This window comes from Euphorbia lathyris, chromosome 7 (genome assembly GCF_963576675.1).
Source record: "Euphorbia lathyris chromosome 7, ddEupLath1.1, whole genome shotgun sequence".
NCBI lineage: Eukaryota > Viridiplantae > Streptophyta > Magnoliopsida > Malpighiales > Euphorbiaceae > Euphorbia > Euphorbia lathyris.
Window position 1 is genome coordinate 63,140,635 of NC_088916.1, and position 25,737 is coordinate 63,166,371.

The 25,737-nt window shown below is 34.1% G+C and overlaps 2 protein-coding genes across 2 annotated transcripts; one reads left to right on the plus strand and one right to left on the minus strand.

Annotated features, from left to right (window-relative positions):
- The first annotated feature begins 5,082 nt into the window (after positions 1–5,082).
- LOC136201397 (thaumatin-like protein 1) lies at positions 5,083–7,632 on the plus strand. The gene is made up of 3 exons (XM_065992062.1): positions 5,083–5,316; positions 5,394–6,066; positions 7,083–7,632. Exons 1-3 carry the CDS (start codon positions 5,253–5,255, stop codon positions 7,297–7,299), a joined length of 954 nt encoding a protein of 317 aa, XP_065848134.1. The 5' UTR covers positions 5,083–5,252; the 3' UTR covers positions 7,300–7,632.
- A 3,005-nt stretch (positions 7,633–10,637) lies between these two features.
- LOC136234684 (endoplasmin homolog) lies at positions 10,638–15,502 on the minus strand. The gene is made up of 15 exons (XM_066024157.1): positions 15,344–15,502; positions 15,052–15,172; positions 14,790–14,943; positions 14,625–14,705; positions 14,368–14,479; positions 14,152–14,278; positions 13,826–13,964; positions 13,241–13,358; positions 12,891–13,087; positions 12,564–12,779; positions 12,303–12,468; positions 11,977–12,115; positions 11,718–11,868; positions 11,195–11,599; positions 10,638–11,107 (listed from the first exon to the last, which is right to left on the minus strand). The coding sequence occupies exons 1-15, from the start codon at positions 15,408–15,410 to the stop codon at positions 10,838–10,840; spliced, it is 2,463 nt and encodes an 820-aa protein (XP_065880229.1). The 5' UTR covers positions 15,411–15,502; the 3' UTR covers positions 10,638–10,837.
- Between the last annotated feature and the right edge of the window lie 10,235 nt (positions 15,503–25,737).

The window sequence follows — 25,737 nt, forward strand, 5'->3', positions numbered from 1 at the left end:
GAACATGCACCATTCAAAGGTTGGCACATCTCCTCGAAAGAAGTTACAGCGTACATCTTAAACCGACCACTGTAACTACCCCCTAAATCCTTATAAATAGAACGTGATATCACATAGTAAAGGTACATACATACATTCTTTATGATTCATACTTAATTTCTTACTACTCAGCTTCCTAAACTCTGCTAACTTAAGCATCAGAGTGAGATTTCTGATTTCCGGTCTCGCATTGTTCTCTTTTTTGTCTTATCTCACGCATCAAAAGAATCTTAACTGTCACTAAAGCACTACTCACAAACTATACGTACCAATAAATATTTGAGAATCATTTTTAACAACTTAAATTTCAATCTATATAATTTAAAGAGAAAATTACATCCATGGTCGCTCAATTTTTTCTTTACTTTCATTATAGCCTCTAAAACTTCAAAACTCGACATTATAGCTCATGAACTTCGCACTTTGCTAACATTATGGCCTTTTTACTATTGACAAAGATAAAATAATTAACGACGACTTCAACATGAAAAAGAAGTATACTTGTTTCAAATCATATTTCTCATAAAATCACCACTTCGATTACCACTAGAGCTTTCTCTATCTAACAACGAGTTTCTCTTTCCTAACCAATCAACAACTAAATGGCTTCAAAACTAAAAGATTTAACAATTATAATGGTTTAAAATATTATTTTCATTAGCTCTAAAATAAAGAGTTACTTGCTATTAAAGCGACAACGATAAAAGTATCCATTACATCTAGTTTTGAAGTTGATGAGCGGTAACGTTGCGGGCATAAGGGGTAGAGATAATAGAGAATAATCCTGAAGATAATTATTGATATCATCTCTATGATTTATCCTAGAGATAAGGGGTAGAGATAATAGAGAATATTATCTCTAGAACTGATTTCTCTTTGCACGTACAATTAATAGAACTTAATGGAGAAATATAAATGGCGTGTTACGTTCCGTTATCGAGATCTAAATTGATTCTTTTTTTTTAAAGGTTAATCTTATTTTGGTGTTATTTTATACGTGGAACCTGAATTGAACCTTTACCAAAAACTATAGACCTATTTTAGTGTTTTATCCCATAACAAATAAAATAAAAAATGAGAGGAGATGCTGCCGGCGTCAGTAACGGGGGCAAAGCATGATGGTCGGTAGTAGCGCGTTTGGCGTTACAGGTGGCGAATTATAACAGCTAGAGAATCAAGGAAGCCCCACCGCCCCACGATCTAATTTGAAAAGTGTCAATTTCCGATGGACTATTTTTATTAGAAAGACCAATCCCAAGGTTCCACAAAATTAATCATTTCTCTACTTTCCAACAAAATTCCATTCATCTTTTAATTCTATTTGCCTTCCATTTATTTTCTAGTCCTACATGTTTTTCTTATATTCTTCTTCCATTCATTTTATCAACCAACAAAAAAGAAAACTTCTCATGACTAACTTCCGAGTCCGTCTTGACAATTTATGGACACTTGACGAAATAAAAAATATTTTAATAAATATAAAATTATATATAAATCTGAAATTTCATATTATTTGATTGATATATTAATTAAAAATAACATCTACACTTTTTAACTGATTATTTGAACCACGTTTGAGCTAAAGTATCTCTATGTAATCATTTACAACTAAAATTTTGAGAGTCTGGATTCTATCAACAACCTCATATACAGAAATGATAGATATGGTAGGTAGTTTTTATATGGGAGATTCTCTAAAAACCATATCTTCTCATTGTATGATAAAACAAAATTGTACAAATTCATTCAATATGGGCATAATTGATGATGATAGGGAAAGAATTGATATTAAATGTAGGTTGCTTGACTCCATAGTGTGAATTAAAACTAGCTAGCTAGGAAGCATATACTTACTAATCTCAAACTTGTCATTTGTAAACTTCAGAAATCATTTGATTCTAGGGTTAATTATAAAAATGGGTCAAATGGGAGGCCCATTTACATATTTAACCCATTTACTCAACCTACTAATTATCTAGACTGATTTTGTGTGACTTTCCCATAATACCTTCAATATTTACGCGCTGCTGTCTTTCGCAGAGGTTAGCATATTGCGAACCCTGCGAAGCTAAATATGCGAAGCCTGCGAAGCTAATATTTGGTTTAGTTGATGATTTTAGTTAGCATATGCGAAGCCTGCGAAGCTAATGTTTGGTTTAGTTGATAATTTTAATTAGCATATGCGAAGCCTGCGAAGCGAATTTTTGGTTTAGTTGATGATTTTAGTTAGCATATGCGAAGTCTGGATGTGTTTTTAACAAAATTCGCTAAGTGGTATATAACAAAAAGTGGCAAACAACAACGGATTCTAACATTATTTAACAAAAAAATCAGAACATAAATGAATACACCAACAATAATTCAGTGAGATTTATAGAATTAGGCATTTTCTCTGCGTTTCCCAATCTTCCGCCTCACGGAACGAGGTTGCCGTTCGCTCTAAAATCGCCCTCTTTCTTCCCTTTTCTCTGTTGTTCGCCTTCTTCCTCGTCTTTTCTCTCACTGTTCACCTTCTTCTACCGTCTGTTCGCATTCTTCTTCTTCTTTGCTCTCACTGTTCACCTTCTTCTACCGTCTTTCACCTTCTCTCACCATCGTTCGCCCTAAAATCGCTCTCTCGTTTTTCCTCTACCGCCGTTCGCTTCCCTTTTCTCTCACCGGAGTAGGAGTTGCTGGAGAACGCCGTCAAACAACAACGGATTTTGCAGGTTAGATCCCTATAGAAGGAGGAGGGGCCATTTTGGGTGAAGAGGAAACCGTAAGGAAGAGGAAGAGGAAGAGAAAGATGAAAGATTGGGGGTATTATGGGAAAGTCACACAAAAACAGTATAGATATGTAGTAGGTTGAGTAAATGGGTTAAATATGTAAATGAGTTTTCCATTTGATCTTGTTTTGTAATTTACCCTTTGATTCTATCATCAAAAATATTGGGAATGTGATTCCAATCTTTTAAAATATCTAAATATTGATTTATTAAAATTAAAAATCATAGATTTAAGCTATAGCTTAATTATTAGAAGTTAGGCAGGTAGAATAAACATTAATTCCAAGTTAGATAGAGATACTCTACTTTAAATTGTTTCTGAATTAAAGGAATTCCATCTCGTAATGAATCTTATAATAAGGAGTATTTTGGTCTCTTAGGTGCCGTTTGGTAAGATGTAATGACCTTCGTAATGGAACGACCATTACATTGAAGGCTCATTACCATGTTTGGTTGCATGTTAAAATTTCATTGTAATGGAATGAGAAAACATTGAGTTAAATTTTGTTGAAGAAACTTTGTAATCCCCATTACATAGAAAAATGACTTGAATTCTCATTACATTGTCACCTAACCTCTCATTTCTCAAATCTCACCTCTCAATCTCACCTCTCATTCTTGTCAAAAACGCAAAAAGTAGAAAAACATGAAAATTGAAAACGAGAAAAATGAAAAAAAAAAAAGAAAAACCGGAGAAATGAGAAAATAGAAAAACGGTGAAAAATGTTGAAAATGGAAATTAAAAGAAACGAGAAAAATGTAAAAAAATATGAAAAAGCAAAAAACTATATACTAATTTATTGATTTCGGTTAATCTAATTTTGTATTTGATTTCGATTCGGTTTTTCATATTTTTCGTTAATTTTAATTATGTAAATAAAATTTTATGATTGCATTTAATTAGGAAAATATAAGTATTGTAATGGTTATTACATTACATCATAATTGTCAACCAAACATAGTAATAGAATCACTATTCCATTTCATTACATTACAACTTTGATTACATTACGACCTTGATTACATTACATTGCATTACGGCATACCAAACGGACCCTTAAGGAAGTATAATTAAGTAGTTGTATACTTCCCATATTCAATGGAAACCTTTACCAATTATGAACCCAATAATATTACATAAGTTTTGGTATACCCCTATTCTAGAAGATTTTATTTTTTACATGTTTGAATAGTTTTAAAGTGATTAAGCATTGATAGATTGTTATTAGAAGTTAGTTGTTTATTATTGCGTTTAGTTTACTATTTTGTTTGGTTGTTTGTTATTAGCTGATTAATACCACCAAAATATTAGGTTTTAACAACACTTTTATAGCAACACTTTTTAAAACTGTCTCATGAGTTTAACTTGGATTTAACTTGTAAAGCCCATATATAATTGAAGTCTCAAATCCACTCACTTTAACCGGTAGAATAAAAAAACCTTACATCTAATGATTCTATCAAATTCACTTTTATCCTAGATCGATTTTCTTCTTTTGATCCAATTTCTTCTACTAAACCAGTTTCTTCTCTAATCGACTTTTTCGAATAGTTATGTTCTCTAATAGCTCTCAGCTCATATGTGTTTTAGATATATAGGTGTTTTTCTCTCTTCTTATTCAAAGATAAGTATGAGTTTGAAGGTTGGAATAGTTGGCCTCTCAAACGTCGGAAAATCCATTCTCTTCAACACCGTAGTGAGTACTATTTTTGCTTTTTGCTTTTTCCTCCATTCCTAACTGTTTGTTTATTGGTTTATGTGTTTTCTGATGACGTACATTGAGGTTTAGAATGGAAAAGCTCAAGCTGTAAATTTTTCTTTCTATATAATAAAGGCAAACGTAGCGGTTCCAAATCTGCAACTTAATGTGCTTTTTGATCTTAGAAAGTTTTAGCAGGCAACCCCAACTTTTATAAATCGTGGATATAGATATAGATCAATTCAAACAGATTACAGTCGGGTTTGAATTAACCTATCTAGTTTAAAAGTTTTGTCCGGCTTATTATACACTTAAAAATTTAGTATCAACCGGACCGGAACAAGCCGGCTCCCAATAAAACCGACAGTTCCCGATTTTCAAAACATTGCATAAAAAAACTCAATTCAACACAGTAAAATATTTGTGGGAAAGGTATCCATTTTTTACATGAAAAACCGGATCCATCGTAAAATCTCTACAATTGAATTTGAGTGCGAGAGAAATGACGTTGCATTATCACTTTTCTCTTATTTTAATAAAAAAATAACACTATATATGTGAGATGCAGAGTCAGTGACATAAGTTTGTTCCTCCATCCATTTCCATTTTCTCATCTTTCTTCCTTCTTCTTCCTCCCATCTTCCCATCTTAAATCAGTACCAAAAACACCCTTTCTGTAATTAAACCCAACACAACATTCAATTATTTCATAAACCACCCCTAAACTTTCTGCATTTCATCACCAAAAATGAATCCCATCTTCTTCACTTCTTCTCTCTACCTCACCCTTACTTTACTTACAATCTCCAAAGGTAAATATCAATTTCCCCCAATCTATTGTTAATTAATTCCTAATTATATTCTAATTAAACACGATTTCATATTACAGGAGTTTCAGGGGCTACATTCACACTTCTAAACAGATGTAGCTACACAGTATGGCCGGGAATTCTCGCCAATGCCGGAACTACTCCATTAGACAGCACCGGATTTCAGCTTCTCTCCGGCGAGTCTCGTTCTTTCCAATCACCACCAAATTGGTCGGGTCGGTTCTGGGGGAGAACCGGTTGCACATTCGACCCAGCTACCGGTCAGGGTAGCTGCTTAACGGGCGATTGCGGGTCGGACCTAGTTGAATGCAATGGTAAAAATGCTCAACCGCCGGCGACTCTAGCGGAATTCACAATCGGGTCGGGTACCCAAGATTTCTACGATGTTAGTTTAGTTGATGGTTATAATTTGCCGTTGATTGTAGAACCTAATGGCGGTTCGGGTAATTGTTTGTCGACCGGGTGTGTAACTGATTTGAACCGGAAGTGTCCGGCTGAGCTTCGGGTGGGGTCAGGTGAGGCTTGTAAGAGTGCTTGTGAAGCTTTTGGGACGCCGGAGTATTGTTGTAGTGGGGCGTATGGTACGCCGGACACGTGTAAGGCGTCTGTTTATTCGGAGATGTTTAAAGCTGCGTGTCCGAAATCGTATAGCTATGCTTATGATGATGCGACAAGCACATTTACATGTACAGCAGCTGATTATGTGATAACGTTTTGCCCTTCGTTAGCAAGGTAAGGATTCTTGTCCGAATCTGTATATATTACACGTTAGTATTTTTAGAAGTTGGAAATAAGATTTTATATTTATTTTTTATAGTCACCTTAATCCTACGAACTATTTTTAAACTATTTTAAAATGCAAATTTTGTACGTTCTCTCAATTGAATTTTCTGGTAATTATCAGTTTAATGTGGTAAATTATCAGGTTAATGTCTTCAAAATTAAAAGATTAGTGGCTTTTTTGTTACGGGCTTGAACTTCAAAAACAGATATTATAACTTTTATATTTTACTAACATAATAATTCATTTCATTAGTAGTAGATAATTTTTGCAGAGTTAATAAAAATAGGATTAATTTTAAATAAATGTCACGTGCAGATCAGTATTTTGTGGTTTTTTTTTTATACTAACCGAATTTTGTGATTTGTAAAATTTTCAATTTTTTTTGGTAAATTTGCAAAATTTGGCTGAAAATAACTTTAAAATTAAAATTTTCAAGAATTAAATAATTTTTTAAATAATTTTAATTCTTCAACCTTTTAGGTTTCAAGTCATTTAGGTCTTATTTTGGTACGAGAGAAAGTTAATGTTTAGAGGGAGAAAATTACAAAATTATGATTTTGAAAAGTTTCTATAGTGAATATGATACTAAACAACTTTAATTCTTGAGAATTTTCATTTGAAGGTTGTTATGGGCTAAATTTGACGAATTTAATAAAAAATGAAAATTTTTCAAACCACTGAATTCAGTTTGTAACGTAAAAACCACAAATATAGATCTACAAAAACATAAAATCATATTATATTTATTTGAAATTAACCCATAAAAATAACATTTTAAACCACTACAATTTTTTATTTTTTTGGTTTTGATGTTATTTAAATATTTTTTATTAGGAGAGGGAAAAAAAAGTTATTTAGAATGAGAAATCTCTTAAAATGATGATTTAAAAAATCAAAAACCGGTTTTAATTTTTGTACTTTTTAATTTCATGGTACTAATATGTTTAGATATATGGTCATGCAGCCAAAAATCAGCAACTGCAAACCCATCTCAAGCTATAACCGCAGCAAATGGTTCGTCGGAAGGAGGTGAGCCAACAACCGGAACCGGGATAGACAATTCATGGTTACCGAACTTCTTCACCGGAGATTCTTCCAGAAATCATTGTGCTTGGTCTTGCCAATTAACGTTACTTGCTTCTGCAATTTCATTTTTAGTCATTTCTTCCCATTATTCATAGCCTGTTTGGCTAGCTATGTTGCACGGAAAGAGAAACGGACGCACGAAACATAGAAACACTAATGAAGAGGAGTTTCCGATGTAACATAGGCGGCTAGTAGATGAGGAAATCCAGATTGTAAAGCCAATTTTCCAGGCTATACTTCACTTGTATAGATAAAAATTAAAGAGAAAAAAGAAAAAAGCATTTACTTTAGGAAGCATAATGTAAAACCAAGATCAACCTTGTGATTTGATTCTTTTAAATTTGGTATTGGGCTTTTATTCTGAAAAATTGAAAAAGAAGCAACTTTCTGAAAAATGGAAAAGTTATATATAGTGGCATTGGAGAAAAGTAGTTGCTTTGTGATGAATCTTCAGTTGGTGCTACTTTCCTGGAATTACAAGCATCTTAATTACATTTATTTTTGTTATGATGTTTGCTGCAAATACAAGGAAACATTAATCATTTCATGCAAGTTTTTCATGTTTGCTTCCATACCAAGCTCATTTACCTTCTGATATGATTTAATCAACATTATACCTTATACAACCGGGTTCAAGGATGGTGTCTAGGTGGAAAGATATGAGCAAAGAACGGTTGAAAACGTGCCTTAGGGCCCGTTTGTTTTACCTATTGTTTTCTGTTGCTGTTTACTGTTACGGTTTGCTGTTTGCTGTTACGGTTTGCTGTTGCTGTTACGGTTTGCTGTTTGCTGTTGGAAAAAACTGCTTTTCCAGAGATTCTCTGCTTTTGTAAAAGGCTGCTTTTCGGATGTAAAAGGCAAACAGGAGACCGTTAACCAAACACCTAATGCTGCTTTTCAATTGTAAAAGGCAAACAAGAGGTTACTAACCAAACACTTAAAACTCTCAAATAAAAGCAAGCATTCTTAAACATCTCATCTACCTTTAAACATTGATATAATACTACATAGAGTCAATATAATTCTCTCCAAAATATTACGAGACACCATTACTTTAAAAAAAATTCCACAATTCTCGGGCGGCCGGCCGGGGCTGGAGCCCCCAACCCCCCCTGGTTCCGCCCCTGCTAGCAAATACCCTTCGTCAGTCAATTATGGACACATCACTGAAACAAGGAAAGAGATTTGAAAGTAAATGATATTTGATCAGATTGTTAAATAAATTTTCTTAAGAAATTTTCTTTCCAACCACAATCACATGGGATGGAGATGCCAAGGGCCGAGATGAAGAAGGAGATGCACAGGGTCGGAGATAGAGGGGCCTCGAAGGCCCAAGTCCCTGCTCACCTGATCCATCCCTACTATGGATGGATTCAGATCCCGGTCGTTGGAACTACTCATATTATAGATGGTTTTACTTTTTATTTTCGACAAATTAAGATTTATGGTATTTAATTAACTCGAGTTTGTATTTAATTACTAAATTCAACTTGATTAATATATGATAGACAATGAATTTTTATAAGTTTGTTCAAAACGATTCAATTTTAACTCTTGTGGTCCAAATCTAGTTTAATTTTGAAAAGTTTTACAGTAATACGTAAAAATTGGTTTTAAACCACTCAAATGATAACATGCGAGTTTGATTTAGGAAAAAAAAATTATGCATGCACGTGTAAAATTGGACCCAACAAACCAATCAGTGGTTTTGGTCTAGGTAGCAGCAGGGGAAAAAGTATATATAAGTGGTCTTGATCAAAACGACACTGTTTTTGCTTGGACTGGAAAAAGAAAATTCGAAACCCTATGAAATGGAGTTATTTTTGCAGCTACCAAATCAGTGGCAGAAATTGAAGTTTAGTGATCTTGAAGATCTTATTGAGATTCTTTGAACCTCTCTAAGCATTGCTTGATATTTAATAAAATAAAGAAAAGACACCCTTCCTTTGGTTTGTGATTTAATGGAAATGGAATGGAATACGGTGTAATTTTGAGTGGAAAGAGAATGGTCCCAACTCAAGTTTTAGTTAGAGGCAACAAGAATTAGAATTTGGTCACTTGAATTTTGAAGATAGATAGGTGGTGACTGTTTTCTTTTTCTTTTTTAACTCCAACTTGTCCACCAACAAATACAGAGTTGTATTACATCCTATTATCTCTACCATGGCCAACAAGTTGAAACCATACACTCAACAAAGGTTTGGTCGGAATATCTGCAACTTACTTTTCAGTAGGAATAAATCAATCGAATACTAAGAAATCCGGCATGAACTTGTTCGCTGATGAAGTCATGGTCTAGTTCGATGTGTTTGGTCCGAGCATAAAAGACTGGTTTAACAATGAAATAAATAGCGCTAATATTGTCACACCAAAAGTGCATTGGTTGTAGGGATATAATCGAGCTAAGTCAAGCTGAGTTTTAGCATGCTCATACTTGGCTCGAGGTTTACAATTGGCCGAATTTTTATTCAAGAAGGGCTCATTTCGGAAATTATTTCTATATATGTTTCTTCTTCGCTTTCTTCTATTTTTAAGATTAGAAAATTGACGAACTCGAGCTTGAATTCGACATTTAGAAGGAACAGATTCTCCCAATAAAATCTCACTCATAACATCCCTCGAAGTCCACCAATGGTTCGCCCATGGTGTCTTACACCGTTTAGTTAAATCATTTTGTTTTCACCGCATATTTGTCGCTTTAAAAGCGGAAATTTAATCCTAACATTTGCTATTAAGATCAATTTTAATCCAATAATTCCGAAAATTTTAAGAAACTGATTTAACTGTTATTTAACTAAAATTAATAATTAATAATTATTTAAAAACATTAGGATTAAATTTGAACAATTTTTATATGTTATGGCTAAATTTGCAATTCACTAAAAAGGTTAAATTTATCCCTAATTTTTTATTACTTTGCTCCAACAAAAAAAAAAGTTTTAATAAACAAATAGTTCACAAACTATTCCAATTTGACTCGGTCTAAGCTCAGTTTGAGTTTGGAATCGGCTCAAGCGTTAACAAACCTAAGACTAAACTTTTTTAAATTCAGCACAATAGCTCATGAACAAGCTCGATTATCTTTAATTTATATATTACATTAATTTAATTTTATAATTATATCATCTAATTTTATTATAATTATATGTTAAATTTGTTTTACCAAGTTCAAATTTGGTGTTTCTTTAAAAGATGTAATTTTAAGCACATCTTTTAGTAAAGCCGTTTGAGAAAGGTTAGCGAGCTTTACTTGAGCCGTGGCTCAAACTAAGCTTAAAATCTTAAGCTAACTGAGCCCGAGCTTGTTGATTCTCAAGCCGAGCCAAACCTATTAGGTTTTGGTTTTGGTTTCGGTTCGGCTCGTTAACACCCCTATGAGCAAATACCCATTCTTTTGTCAACGAAAAGACTGGAGACACTCAGAACAATAGAGTTAGAGCAAAGGAGATACTCATCACTAATTATAAACTAAAAACAAAATTCCTGACTCTAAAATTACATTAGTGCTACGAGCTAGTATTGTCCAAATTTGACGAACGGAACAATGCAGAAAACGCAGTGTTACATTTTTTCTTGAAAAAGAAAAAAAAAAGGAAAAAAAAGATGTGAAGAATGACTCGTACTTGAGGCAATCTACAACTCATCCTTGGGCTCTGTTTCTTCTTTAGTAGCTTTAGAATCACCCTTGGAGCTGGCTGAAGCTTCCTTTGTGTCGGCCTCCGCAGCTTCAGTTTCTTCGACATCATCTTCCTCTTCAACAGAGGCTTCTGGACTGATATTTAGGCTAGTTTTCACTGAGCTGTAGATGCGGGAGGCAAAATCCTTGGGATCACTCAGCATGAAACCACTTTCCATCAGTGCCGTTTGGTAAATGAGATGTGCTGTTTGCTTTACATTTTGGTCCTGAAATAGCAATTGAATGCATATAATCAGTTGTTAATACAGAAAGAAACTGACAGAAAAGCAATCAAAAAGTTCAGCAAAATGTACCTCAGGATCTTTAACTACTCTCTCACGGAGCTCCTTGATGATAGGGTGTCTTGGGTTAATCTCAAGAACCCTTTTGCCTCGCATGTATGCTTGTTTCTTGGCATCTGACAGTGTCTGTGCCTGCATTATCCTTTCCATATTCGAACTCCATCCGAATTTTGATGTCACAACAACGCAAGGTGTATTATCCAAACGGTTGCTTATCTTCACGTCGTCGACATTCTCACTGGCAAGGGAACCCTTCCACCACTTGGTAAGCTCCTTGAATGACTCCTTCACTTCCTTATCTTTTGATTCTTTTCCGAGTTTTAGGCCCTCCTTGGACACATTCTGGAACTTTTTGTCTTCATAATCCATCAAATATTGCATCAGGTATTCATCAACGGGATCAGTGAAGAAAATGACCTGGTGACAATGTCAGCCGCAGAAGAATCCAATCAGTAAAAGATAAAGCAGGAAAAAAAAAATGAAATAAATCTTTTGAATGAAACATCTTTATAGAGAAAATGTTAATCAAACATACCTCATAACCTTTCTTCTTAAGTCTCTCCAAGAATGGAGAATTTTCCAATTGTTCCTTGTTTGGTCCAGTAATGTAAAAGATATCCTTTTGCCCAGATTTCATTCTTGAGATGTACTGATCAAGTGAAGCCAATTTACCATCGGATTTCGTACTGCATAAGGTGATTGAAATGTTGAATTATTACCACAGTGGAACTATAGAGTAACACTAGATTGAAGCAATGTGATATAGAAAGAAATCCATAAAATTAGAAAGCTACCTCTCAAATCTGAGAAGCTTTGCTAAACGGTTTCTGTTAGTTGCATCTTCAATGATGCCAAGTTTGATAGACTTCCCAAACTCATTCCAGAATTTTGCATATTGCCCTTTCTTCTCATTGTCACCAGATTCCTCAACATCTGCATCAGTCAAGACATTTTCATTGGTCATTCGAGACATATCACAAGTAGAAAACTGAACAGAAAATGAAGTCAGTAGGGTGTGGGTTCACAAGTTATAGTTCATGAACAGGTGGGGATAATCCAATCAATTGGGCTAAGTGATATGTGTTTTGAAGTAGGAAGACAGCTATTATCATATTGGTACCTTTCTGGTCCTTATCCTTGGCTTCATCAGGATCCTCTTCAGCAATTTTACGGATCATATCAAGGGCTTTTCGGATGAGTTTTTTCTTAATTGTTTTCAAGCTGCTGTGCTGTTGAAGCATTTCTCGAGAAACATTGAGAGGTAAAGTGTCGGAATCAACAAGCCCCTGCTCAAAATGACATGAATTAATGAACATGTATCTCCACTAACATGATTTTTGCTAACAGAAGAAAAAACTTTGTTTTTAGCATTATGACGTACCATCAAAAAGTTCAAATATTTTGGCAAAAGCTCATCAAATTCATCAGAGATGAATACACGTCTAACATATAACTTAAAGTTGGATTTGTTAGCATTGTAATAACTCTCATAGAGGTCCTGAGGAGCCTTTGGAGGCACAAATAAAACAGCCTTGAATTCAACATCGCCTTCTGCAGTGAAGTGACTCCAAGACAAGGGCTTCTCATCACCAAAATCCTATTGAGAAAAACAAGACAAGCAATGCTCAAGATATCTTTACATAAAGAACATTAATTAATATACATTCTCATTGACATTTATTGTAAAAAAGGAATGAGAGCAAATTACCTTTGCTAGTGAGTGATAGAATTTTGTGTACTCTTCCTCTGTCACATCCTTGGGACTGCGCAACCATATTGCCTTAACATCATTCAAAAGCTCCCATTCGTGGACAGTTTCCTTCACTGTTTTTGTCTTTGGTTTATCCTCTGAATCTTCGTCTTCACCTTTCTCAGAATCCTCTTCTTCCTCGGTAGTGCTTTCAGCTGTTAATTACAATACAATGAACAGAAGGCAATCACAAAGATTAGACCCTAAGCAATTCAATTGGCAACAATAAAATAAACAAAATGAACTCGGAAGAAGGGAATTAACTGCACACTACATAATAAAAAACATTGCATCAAAATTAAGTTTACGTTTGTCCTCTTCATCACTTGAATCTTCTTCATCCGCAGGAACTTCCACATCTATTTCTTTACTTGCCCAGAGAGAAATTGGGAAATTGATAAATTCAGAATATTTCTTCACCAGATCCTGAAAAGAAAAATGATTAGAACATATTGTTTAATTGATCCTCCAAGAACAAAACAAAACGATAGAACAGAGCAGAAAAAACAAAAGATATCCCATAATCCATTGAATGCATTTCACAACATCAAACTAGAAGTATGAATAAATTACTATAAAAACTTTCACCAGAAGATATCTAAATTACTAAAAGTTGGAATTTTTTCCACTAATGGTGAGAAACAAATGCCAAGTATGAACAATTTCCTAGAAACATACAACTCTTTCATTCCCAAGCAACAAATTCACGGCAAAAAATGCAACTTAAACTTATTCATCTTCAACTTTAACTAGCATTTGCACTAGTAAAAAGCTAAAAATAATAACAAATGAAACGCTCAAGGTAGGTGTCACTCGTGAATTGGCAAAAAAAAAAATAGAGCAGGATTGCATCATTGGCATTAAAATTAACAAGACAATTTCAAGGTATTTACTTTCAATTTGCTCTCATCCATGTATTCCCCAGCGTCATCTCTAAGATGCAGTCTAATCTCAGTTCCACGTCCCAATGGTTCATTCCATGTGTCCTCAGATATCGCAAATGCACCGTCAGCCTTTGACTCCCACACATACCTAGAGGAACATGCAATAATTAGCTGTATTATATTATCTGAAATAAGTACTTATTCTACAATATTCACAGTACAAGCTTCCAATGTGTATATTATCTCAAATAAGTACCTATTCTACAATATTCACAGTACAAGCTTCCAATATGTATGTCAAATTATAAGAAAAATATACAGTTTAAAAAACTTACTGTTTGTCATCATTATTTTTGCTAATGACTTCGACATAGTCAGCCACCAAATACACAGAGTAGAATCCAACACCAAATTGACCAATTAGATTGAGGTCTCCACTGGTCTGCATCTTCTCCACAAATGCTGTACCAAGAAACGAGATATCTTCATCAGAATTGCCTTCACTCTTAGAATCACAATCAGATATTTAAAATAATGTAAGTTTCATGTACCTGAAGTGCCAGATTTAGCGATGGTTCCCAAGTTCTTAATCAAATCTTCCTTTGTCATACCTATACCTCTGTCACGAATTGAAAGAATTTTCTTTTCTTTATCAAGCTTAATCTGCAATTACCACATGAGATAGCATTTGTCAAAATGATCGTAGCTAACACCACCAAATGTCGTTTTAAAATATAAAACCTCATTTCATTAATGAGGTCGATGTCTATCCCCCTATATAAACATTAAAAGTTTCCTTCTAGCTTACCTGAATGTCAAGCTTGGTGTTATCCCCTTCACCCAAAACCTCTTTATCAGTGAGAGCGAGGAATCTTATCTTGTCTAAAGCCTGAAATTCAACATTTTTTTGTACGATCAATTAATCATTAATCAATACTGGCTAACTGTACACAAATACGATCAATATACTCACATCAGATGCATTGGAGATCAACTCCCTGAGGAAAATGTCTTTGTTGCTGTAAAGAGAGTTGATAATAATGTCCATAAGCCGAGACACTTCAGCCTGGAACTGAAACTTCTCTGCATCACTACGCAACGACTTCTTTGAAATAGACTCCGCTTCCCTAAATCAACATCAAGGCAACATTTTAAAAACTCAACCATCTACGACTAATAAGTCTCACACTAACAATTATGTTTTAAAAACATTTTAAAAAAAACGAAACACATACCTCCTAACGACATCAGAATCAGTCGCTGAACCACCAGGAACAGCGCCAAGTCTATCCTCCACCTTTGGAGGATTTACAGGATCCTTTGAATCCCCTTCTGCATTTGCGTGTAAGTTCCGGCCTACAAAAAATAGATCCCAACACAATCTCAGTTTTCGCATCCAGAGATCGATCTAGCTATATTCAATATACGGATTACACTAAACTATGGATGAATCGTAGATAAAATTCCAACACAAATATTTACAAAAATCAACATTTAGATACGATGTAGGCATAAACACACACTTACCTTGATCGGAAATGATAGATAATAGGCATAACAGAAGCAAGGCGGACGGGATCGTCCACTTCCCCATCGGAATTTCAGTAGGTCGAAGCTTTTTAGCTCAAAGAAGAGCGAAGAGGTCTCGTCGTCTGAATTTAGCACCTGCCTTGAGAGATTTATGTTTTGTGATTATATAAAGTGGGTATCAGTGAAGGGGTTTTAGATCTCGACTGACTTAACCACAGTTAGCTAAAATTGTTTGGATTGAACTAATTTTGCCAGCGTGGATAATCCAACGGCTAATTATTCACAACTCGAAACGTGGCAGATTTTTATTGGTAACGGTATCGTGGAGAAATAGCCGGCCCCACCGAAGACTTAAAAATCGAGTCCGGTTGACTGCTGTGATTCGCTTAATTTTGCCACCATGGATACCTATAACGGTGTTTTGTCAGACGTGGCAAAATATTATTGGTTTTACACTCTCTACTTACGTGGAGAGGCTCCATCATTTCTAGATTGCTCTATACTGGAATCTTATTTGGTTGCGGGGATATGTTTATCTGAAGTGCGGATAAATATTTCCATCCTCCGGATTCAAGAAATCTAGTTCCGAGAAATGAGATAAGGGAAAAGGAGATATTTTAGAGACAATTATAAAAATAAGGGATAAGGAGAACAGAAAAGGAAAAAACTTTTAATATTTATATCTTGTAACATAACGTTACTAAATTGGGTTAATTGAAAAAAGTTATTTATCAAATTGTATTTTCTATTATTAATTTTGATCTACTTTTTATATATTTATCATTTTATCACTTATTAATAACATATTATGATGATTAAACGTGAAAAAACTAAAATAATTAAAAAAATATATTGTATTTTATATAAATTGAACAAAAAAAATCAAATATTTCATCAAATTTAAAAATATTAATTTTATATTCTATTATTAAATCACAAAAAAATATATATATTTTTTTAAATCAATATACATGCAATTTGTGCATAATAAAGAACAAAATATCTATGTTTTATAATAATTGTAGATACCCATTTTGTCCGAGATAATTTACCCCTTTTTCAAACATTTCACATTGAAAATAAGAATTAGGTTTTACTTATTTTTACTTTATTTCACTTATAATATTTGATCAATTCTTCTTAGGTTTTGAATTTAATTGTTTCATTATCACTTTCCGTCTATTACCTTTTTTGATGTGCTAAGCATTATCGATTTTTTGCTCAAATTTTGCGTAGACAGTAAATGTTGGTTAATTCAATGTTGGTTAATTCCTTTTTCTTTCCGTTTCTTTTTATATGTCGATGTGTTTTAAATACATACAAGTGTCTCACGAAGTTCAGTAACATTTAAAATTATAAAGGATCAGCAAGTTAATTTCATATTTTGTCACTAAATCATCCACATCAATTAAGTTTAGATGGTCATCGTATATTAATATCTTTTTTTTCTTCTTTCTTTCTTTTCTCTCTCGCTAGAACAACAATTACCATTTTCTCGATTATTCTTTACTTTGTTGACATGTTACTTATTCACTTTTTTTTTTTGCGCTTTTCTGTTAGTCAAAGTGACAAATTGCAATTCCCGTATGTCTACCCCTTTTCACATTCGACATGTTAAATTTCTCAGATAAACTCTTAATTGTTATAAAAAATAGGGATAAGGTGCAAATTTGCCCCTAACGTTTTTAGGGAAGATCATATCTACCCCTTAAGTATTAAATAGCAAAATTTTAGGTCTATGATTTTCTTAAAGGTGCAATTTTAGGTCTATTGGATGGAAAATTTAAACAGTGTTAAACTTGTATCTCATTTTGCAAATGTCGGCTAACTTCTAGTTCTCTCCATTCATTCATGTTTTTTTTTCCATCTTCACCATTAATCAGGAACAAATCCTTCCTTTAATTCATCAGCATAGCAGCAAAGCATGTTCAAATTGTAGCTTTTTCCTCCAAAACACTAGTCTCAATCCATATTCTTTTATCCCCAAAAGTGATAGTTTCATGATGCAATAGGAAAAAATCCCCAATAAGTCACTTCAATCACATGTGAAAGAAAAAAGGCAAATTTCATAAACCCTCTTCTTTTCAAGAACCAGAAAGTTCATTCTTCAAACAGAGACTACAAATGTATCCTTGTAAAATTAAAATGTTTTTACCTTAATTTGAGTTGGGGGACACCCAGATGAAGAAATAGAAATGAATGGTGGGAAGAAACATGAGTTGGAAGTGAAAATGGTTTCAGGGCTGAAATTGCAGGAAATGATGCATATTTGCGATAAAGGAGAAGGATATAAGGGTCATGATTGAAGGAAGGAGAAGGAGAGCAGAATCAAAATTGCAATTGAAGAGAAGAAGAAGGTGAGCAGAATCGTGATTGAAGGGGGAAGAAGATGAAGGAGAGCAAAATCAAAATCGCAGTTGAAGAAGTCTGCAGAATTGTGTGATTTGGGGGAAGAAGATGGAAATGTTGACACCGTTAAGTTTTCCATCCAATATGCCCAAAATTGCACCTGTAGAAAAACTATAGACCTAAAATTTTGCTATTTCATATTTAAAGAGTAAATGTGATCTTCCCTAAAAACGTTAGGGGCAAATTTGCACCTTATCCCTAAAAAATAAGAAAAACAAAGAAGTAAAAAAACAAAGTAGACGTGAAGCGATAACAGGAAAATTATGAGTGTCGAATTAATCAATTTTAATACTAATAACTTGATCGAAGAAAAAACTTGGTTCACAAAGGCTAACGGTTACTGATATTATTATTTCAAATTAATTATATTAATTGATATAGACTAATATTATTAAGACAACATTTCAAATTTATTGAATTAATTGATATAAATCCATTTTGTCCCAAACTAAAAATAGCATTCATTGTTTGGGGTACAGACATTCTGTTTTTAACTAAACCAAAAACACACAAGAATAGTAAATTAATTTAAACGAAGCCAAATCATAGACAATAGAAAACAATTTGTATAGACAAAAGGCAATTCGCATAGTGGAGAAGCTTTTAACTAAGCCAAATGTACGAAACAATAAATTAGAGATGGATTGTAAAAGTAAAAAAAAAAAGTGACAATGTCTCTTTAATTACAGTCAGAATAACTACAAAACAATGACAAGCTCTTTCTAACCCAGACGAATTACATCCATAAGAAGACCTTTAAGTAGTAGGACCCTAATCAACGGAAAAGGCGGGAGAGAAAAAGAAGGAGGACGGCAAAGAATTGCAGACAAGAAAGCATCCTTTTCGCAGGTGAAATTTCTACACAGTTGATCTAAACTTGTCATTGAAACTTGTTGAAGCACAGTTCAGATAATTGTTGGGGAGTTCCTATGCTATAGGGACAAATTGACTTTTCTTTTTTGGAGGTCTTTAAATGAGAGGAAGGATGTGCTACATTCTTTCTGCATCACTTAAAGACTCTCCAAGTGTGCATTCAAAGCACCTATAATACCTTTATAGATTCATTTCTATTTAATATGAATGAAACTTTTAACCAGGCCCGTCCTTGAGCCTGTGCAAGAGGGGCACCTGCCCAGGATCCAGGGATGAGAGGAGCCCCAATTATAGTAATGTATTAATATTATTGTAGATTTTAAAATTATACTTGATTAAATTAAAAAAATTACTTAATTAAAAACGTTGATTGTTTCCAAATTAATTTTTCCAAATTAAAAGCTTTGGCATCATATTAAATTAAAAAAATTTATACTCGATTAAAAACGTGGGCATCAGTTACTAAGTAGTCTTTCCAAATTTCCTACTTTACCTCAACTTCTTTCCAAATTTCCTAATAAGAACATTGAGTATCAATTCCCTAATTTATCTCAAAGTCTTTCTATAATTATCGCTCACACCCATCAATTCTAATAAAAATAATATAATTTATCTCTCACTCACACTCCAATCCCAAAGAATATTAAACGATAATATTATTCTTCATCTTCGGTTCATCTTAAATTCATCAGCTATATAATCAATTTTGTTCTCTAATCATCTCATTGTGAAACTTGCAATTGCTAATAGCTTTTTTTTTTTTTGATTCTGGTTTACTTGGTCTTCAGATGCAATTTTGGAGAAACGTATCAAAATCTTCCAATTTCAAGAACTTATCCACTAAAGCTCGTTAATATATGTGATTTTCAGATTTGGTTTTTCATTTTTCTGTTATCATGATTTGTGTCGTAAATAGCATAAAATCTATTAGAACTATTTCATAATTTATTAAATTTGAGAAATTTACATCTAGAAATGTTTGTAGACATCATTTTGTATAAGAAATTGGGTACTTAAAGCAATATAAATTTTTTTATTAGATCGTTTGTTAAATGTAACAAAAAAAGTGTCATTTTTAAGCAATCTTATTTTATACAATTAACTTTTCTACTTATTTTTTATTTGCACTTATTTACTAGGGCCTCATTTGATAATTCGTCCATGGGCCTGTAAAATCTCAGGATTGGCCCTGCGTTTAACTATTGTTCTTCTTATCTTCAGGGGGTTTGACATTCTATTGGGATAGGGATAAGGATAAAGGTTGGGATGAGGATAAGGATAAATGGTTGGGATAAGGATAAAAAATATGATAGTCGAGAATTATTATTCAATGTTTGGTATGTGGGATAGGGATAGGGATAAAATAATACATTTTATTATTTTAACCTTATTTAAACTACATAACATTAATTTGAGGGATAAGATGGACTTTTCCATCCTATTAAAACCGCAGGAGATTATCCCACCTTTTTATACCACCACCTCTTGGGTATAGCATTTGAGGGATAAAAGGCTTATCCCTTGTCTGTCTCACTCTTCTATCTCCCAATAAAAACACGGGATAACTTATCTCGTGTTTTTTTTATCTCTAACTCACCTCATATATCCCTTCTAACAAACACCCCGTCAGACTCTTGGGAAAATATCACATACCCATAATGGACCAGAGATTAGTCAGATGGAAAATAAAATAGGACTCACCGAGGTCTAATTATCTAAAAGACCCAAATAAAGAAACACACTCCAAACTGAATAAATGCTTTTTTGGGTTGCTTTGCGACAAGGTGTTGAATCAATGCATCTCCATGCTTTGAGTTTCGATTAAATGAAATTTTCTCTTGTTTGGTCCCTCTCAACTGGTTTCCTGGTTCTCTTTTTCCTTTTATTCAATTAATCTAAGGGGACAAGAGTAAAACCTAAAATGAGAAGTGAAAATGAAAGAAAAATGCAAGAATCCAAATATGCAGGAATTATACCTTTAGATGGGTTGGTTTGTCCAAGCTCAATCCATTTAAATCCATTCTCCAATTTATTGTCCACCTTAAGTGTTAGGAAAAACCCCGCAGCGGAACGAAATATTTAATTTGGGTAAATAAATTGACAACAAAATAAAAGAAGAACAATAAAGTAAATGACACAAGGATTTACGTGGTTCGGCGGTGTGCCTAGTCCACGGGCGAAGGAGACCGAAAATTATTCCACTAGAGAGACAAAAGTGGTACAAAAGAATGGAGAAAATAACACTCAAAACCCTTAACCCCAATACACCCAAAACCTCACAATTCTCTCTTGGAGAATATCACTCAAAACTAGCAATCTAATATCAATTGCTAGAATGCACAAACTTATGCCAATGCATGGTATTTATAAGAAAATTTTGGGATGTGAATGGAAGAAATCAAAGTCAAAAATTACATGTGAACAAAGGAAAAAAGACTAATGTGAACTTTGACAAAATTGTATGGCTTGTATTCAAAATTCAACACAATTTAATTTGAATGTTGAATTTCAAATCACATTCATACATTAAGAATTCTGATTATCATGAGGTTTTCTTTTATTTTCTTTTTCTTCTTCTGGTCAACTTAATAAAAGGTTAAGGTATTTACTTGTCTAGTTTAATTATTTATAGTTTGGTGTTAATTAGACATGCAGAAGGATATGTATGTTTGTTTCAATTTCAATAGGCTTTTGTTCAACACGTATGTGTTTTCTTGGATGATGTTTTCTAGATAAGTTTAATAATTACATATATATAAAAAATATATAAAGGGGCAAAATGAATTAATTCATGCTAAAGCTTTGAAAGTGTATTAAAATTATCCTAACTAAAAAGAAAAACATAGATTAGGCGTCCTTAAATCCACACAAATTATTGACCTACTTCATACGTCTATGTCATAGGGGTATGAAATCGGTCAAAATAAAATTGATTAATACTAAAACGGTTAAATTCATACATCCATTTTAGAGGGGTATGAAATTGGTTGAAAAAAACAAAATTTAAGTAAAACGGCTCCAATTTATACGCCAATGTTATAGGGGTATGAAAGTAGTCAAAATGTAACTATTTTAAATGAACTGGTCCAATTTATATGCCTATGTTATAGGGGTATCAAATCGATTAAATTAAATGGTCCAAATACGCATTTGTTATATAAAAATATATAAAATAAAGAGAAATGAATCAGATATAAATTTAATTCAAATATCACATTTTTAGTACCAATTATGGGCGGAGTAGGGTGATTACTCAAGGTTTTCTCCCTACACGTAACCGATAAACGAACCTAAAATCTTCATTTCGCAGACTCCCTTATCCATTGAAATTTACCAAATTTCGGTGTCCACTCTCGCCTCATTTTGATTAGTTTAAAAATGGAAAACATACTAATTAATTAACTTATTTAACGCCCGGTGTCCGCGCCCGGAAAATTTGGGTGCGACAGTTGGCGACTCTGTTGAGGAACTTGTCAAGCTAATTTAAGATGTGTTTTTTTGTTAATTTACTTATTTGTTTTAATTGGGTTAGTTCTTTAATATATGTGATATTTTTTATGTATTAATATTTATCACATCCTACATTCCATATCATCACCCCCACTATCACACGAGCACTCAAAGGCTATGCTATGGTATTATCCTTTACGGGACATTAGGACAAGAACAAACTAAGGGTGCCGCCATAATAAACCTGGTTAGGCCCGTGAAACGTTCTCAACTCAAGCTGTCTTTCAGCCAAGTTCTGGGTTGGAAGGATTTTGCTAAAGCCTCGGCTCGAGGGTTTAGTATCAAAAAATGGCTTGAGACCTAAAACAAACTTCCATAGTCCACCCATTAGAATTAGACCAAGAGCACCTTGTGGTAAATACATTCTCGAGGACCCTTTATGAACATATGTTACATTACAAGAGTGATCAAAATCTAAATGATTTTCCGACCCCAGAAGACCGAAATATTGCATCCTGATAATTTTCTAAGTATTGATGATCTCACTTCCTGAAAAAAAGGAGAAACTAGCCAGCAACCAATGACCCATTTGGTATTATAGGATTCGACTTCGTGATTTATTTTCTTTTACTGCCTTCCCTTGGCTGGCCCAAATTTCTACCTATAACTTCTAACCTGTGTATATTAGATCATGTGTTATCTGATACATTTTCAGGTTAGAGACCTCATTCTGATATTTTATAACTTCAGCATATCGGGGTTTTTGGCTATGTACTGTATTAGATCATGTGTTATCTTATACATTTTCAGGCTAGGAACTTTATTTTGATATTCATGCATTTGGTCACGCCATCATACATGCATCATGAAGTAACATTCCTCATTAAAATTGCAGATAACGAACATAATTTTACAGGAAGAATGAATGCTCTAATAGGAAATTTAGCTGACGGCAATATACCAAACCTGTTACCCCCAGATGTTATAATCAATGTTACTCAAGCCACGTTAGATGACAGAGCAAAAGATATGGTTGGGACTCATCAAGCTATACTAATGTATCAATATGGGATTCACAACACACCCATCAAATTCATTGACTTGCATCCGAAATTCCCTCATCTGAATTACTTTCTATATAACAGTCGAGGATGTTTTAATTTTCACTCAGGAAGCGTATTCCATGTTGTGGTATCTAGCTCGTGTAGGAAGCACCGAGATCATATTAGACAAGGCTTGGATGACCCGATGTATCAATCAATGGACAGAACATCCTGAAACTGTATCCTACTTCGCTAATTGGTTACTAAAATGTGGAGGCTACGAAGAGTGGCTCCAAATGTTCCAAATCTCTACAAACCTCCCTTGGGGTTTTCTTGTTTTCAACATCAGAGAAGATTTGGAAATGTTGGTAGATGGGATTCACGTGCTGAATCAGTATAATTTCTAACTGGAAAGCAGCCATGTGGATAATCTGATGCAAAACCCAATTAAATTCGAGCAGCTCTAGACAAAAAATTAAAGGTATACTGATGACACTTAATGAATATCAGGTGGGTGACATACCTCCTGGTTTGCTGAATCCTTACAACTATCATTACGACAGGAGAATTAAACACTGATCTACGATTCTGCCAGTCGAAGCGATACAGACACAGAGGTTTGCGTTAGCCCGTTATTATAGTGTCCCACTAAATGTGATCAATTTAGCAGCAATACACCAAGCCAGTTAATGAAGGACATGGGCTCCCACTTGGGCATGATTTTGAAGGGCAATGATACGAACTAGGAGATGACTTAAGTGAATCCGATAATGGGGGGGCAGCCCGAAGACGATGATGATCTGCCTGGGGGGTTGTCCCTAAGCTGAACTTTGATCCTGTCCACATTCCAAAAGAGAGCTAGCACAAGATCAGGTGGTTCTCGAACATGATGTGGGATGAGAGGACCGACTACCAAGCGAAGAAGAGGAGCCGATTGGGGAAGGCGGTGCGGGACCGGGTGACTTGGCTAAAGGGAGTCAGCCACCTAAGAAATTAAAAATCTAATATCATAAGTTCTTTTTGTGCAGGGTGAAATTAGTAAGGAGGATAATTCCCTGAGTAGAAAAAGAAATATTTCACCCCTGGATTGCTTTTTGTAAAGAAAGGAAACAATGAGGTAGTAATTAGTGCAACATGACTTTTTGGTAAAACGTTGGAAAGATGAACCTAAGGATATACGGTGTATCTTTCAGATGTTTTATTAATGAATAAGTGGGGTGATGGGAAGTTGTTTTATAAGGGCAGCTGATGCTTTTGAATATCAGTATGTTGTAAAGGCAGTTTAAATGTTAGCTGATGTTTTAAAATTATGCAATGACTACTTCAAATATAATGAAAAGGCCTTTCTTCCTTTTGAATTTTTCTGTGGATCTACAATATTAATGAGGAATACAAACTCTCATACATACACACATTTTATGTTATGAGGTATACATGATCACCGTCATTACAAAACTTTCATGCATGCACACTTTTTACATTATGAGGTATACATGATCACTCTCACTAGTGTTCTCATCATTTATTCAAATATGCATAAACGCATGACACTCTATAAAAATGTCAATGGAATTACCAGCCTACGAAGTATTAAGCGAAATAGAAACGAAAAAATGGTCCGTAGAAGGACCCAAAAGACGGGTTACCAATAACAACAATCAAATACGCGGAATACCAATAACAACACCACAAGGATCAATCTAACAAACAATCAACCAAAGCACAATCCAAGTCCAAATCAAAATAGCAACTATAACCACAAGAATGGAAATCCAAAACCACAATCAACAACACAAGATTTATACGTGGAAAACATCTTCGGTGTGAAGAGTAAAAACCACGGGACGTTTGAGGAGTCCATCCTACTTCTCTTATTATGATAAAATTGAGGGCAAAACAAACCCAACAAAGTCTTACAAAAGGTTTATAACCCACCAACAATCATGAAACAATAAGAGATTTGAAGAAGTAGACAAATACCAAGAAAGAGAAGAAATCAATCTACAATCTGCCCCAACTCCGAACAGACCTTACCAACCTCCGAACGACAATCACAACGGTGAGAACAAGGAACAATATGTCTAGAAGCTCCTGTCCAAAACTCGTGACGATCTGACGGTTCAATCTCCAGGAATCGACAAAAACGTGAACTGACCTAAAGAGAGAAAGCCCAAATCCGAAAATCTCTTTTGTGTGTGTCTTTTCTTCTTCCTTCACTTATATTAAATGAATACAACTCATTCCAATAAATATACATTAATATAGCTTCTCAAAGAAGCCAAAATTAATAATAAATGGACTTTAAATATGGGCGGGACCCATAACAATCTCCCCCTCCAGCCCATCACGGAGAGAAGAAAAACTCAAATTCTTCAACGTTTGAATCTCATCCCGGAAAGCTTATTACAAAGCTCAAGCTTGCTTCCAGGAACCACCTTGGTTAACATGTCTGCTGCATTTTTATCTGTGTGGACTTTCTTTAACAGCAATTCTTTCTCTTCAATCACATTCCGCAACCAATGATATATGATATCAATGTGCTTGGTACGAGCATGATACATGGCATTCTTGCTCAAGTCCATAGCACTCTGACTGTCACAGAATGTCACATACTCA

Excerpts from the sequence above, each read along its gene's own strand:
- LOC136201397 (XM_065992062.1), top strand. The coding sequence starts at position 5,253 with ATGAATCCCATCTTCTTCACTTCTTCTCTCTACCTCACCCTTACTTTA. Across the intron at positions 5,317-5,393 it reads TTTACTTACAATCTCCAAAG|GAGTTTCAGGGGCTACATTC; the intron begins GTAAATATCAAT and ends TTCATATTACAG. Across the intron at positions 6,067-7,082 it reads TTTTGCCCTTCGTTAGCAAG|CCAAAAATCAGCAACTGCAA; the intron begins GTAAGGATTCTT and ends ATGGTCATGCAG.
- LOC136234684 (XM_066024157.1), bottom strand. The coding sequence starts at position 15,410 with ATGGGGAAGTGGACGATCCCGTCCGCCTTGCTTCTGTTATGCCTATTA. Across the intron at positions 14,706-14,789 it reads TGATCTCCAATGCATCTGAT|GCTTTAGACAAGATAAGATT; the intron begins GTGAGTATATTG and ends GTTGAATTTCAG. Across the intron at positions 14,279-14,367 it reads CGCTAAATCTGGCACTTCAG|CATTTGTGGAGAAGATGCAG; the intron begins GTACATGAAACT and ends TTCTTGGTACAG.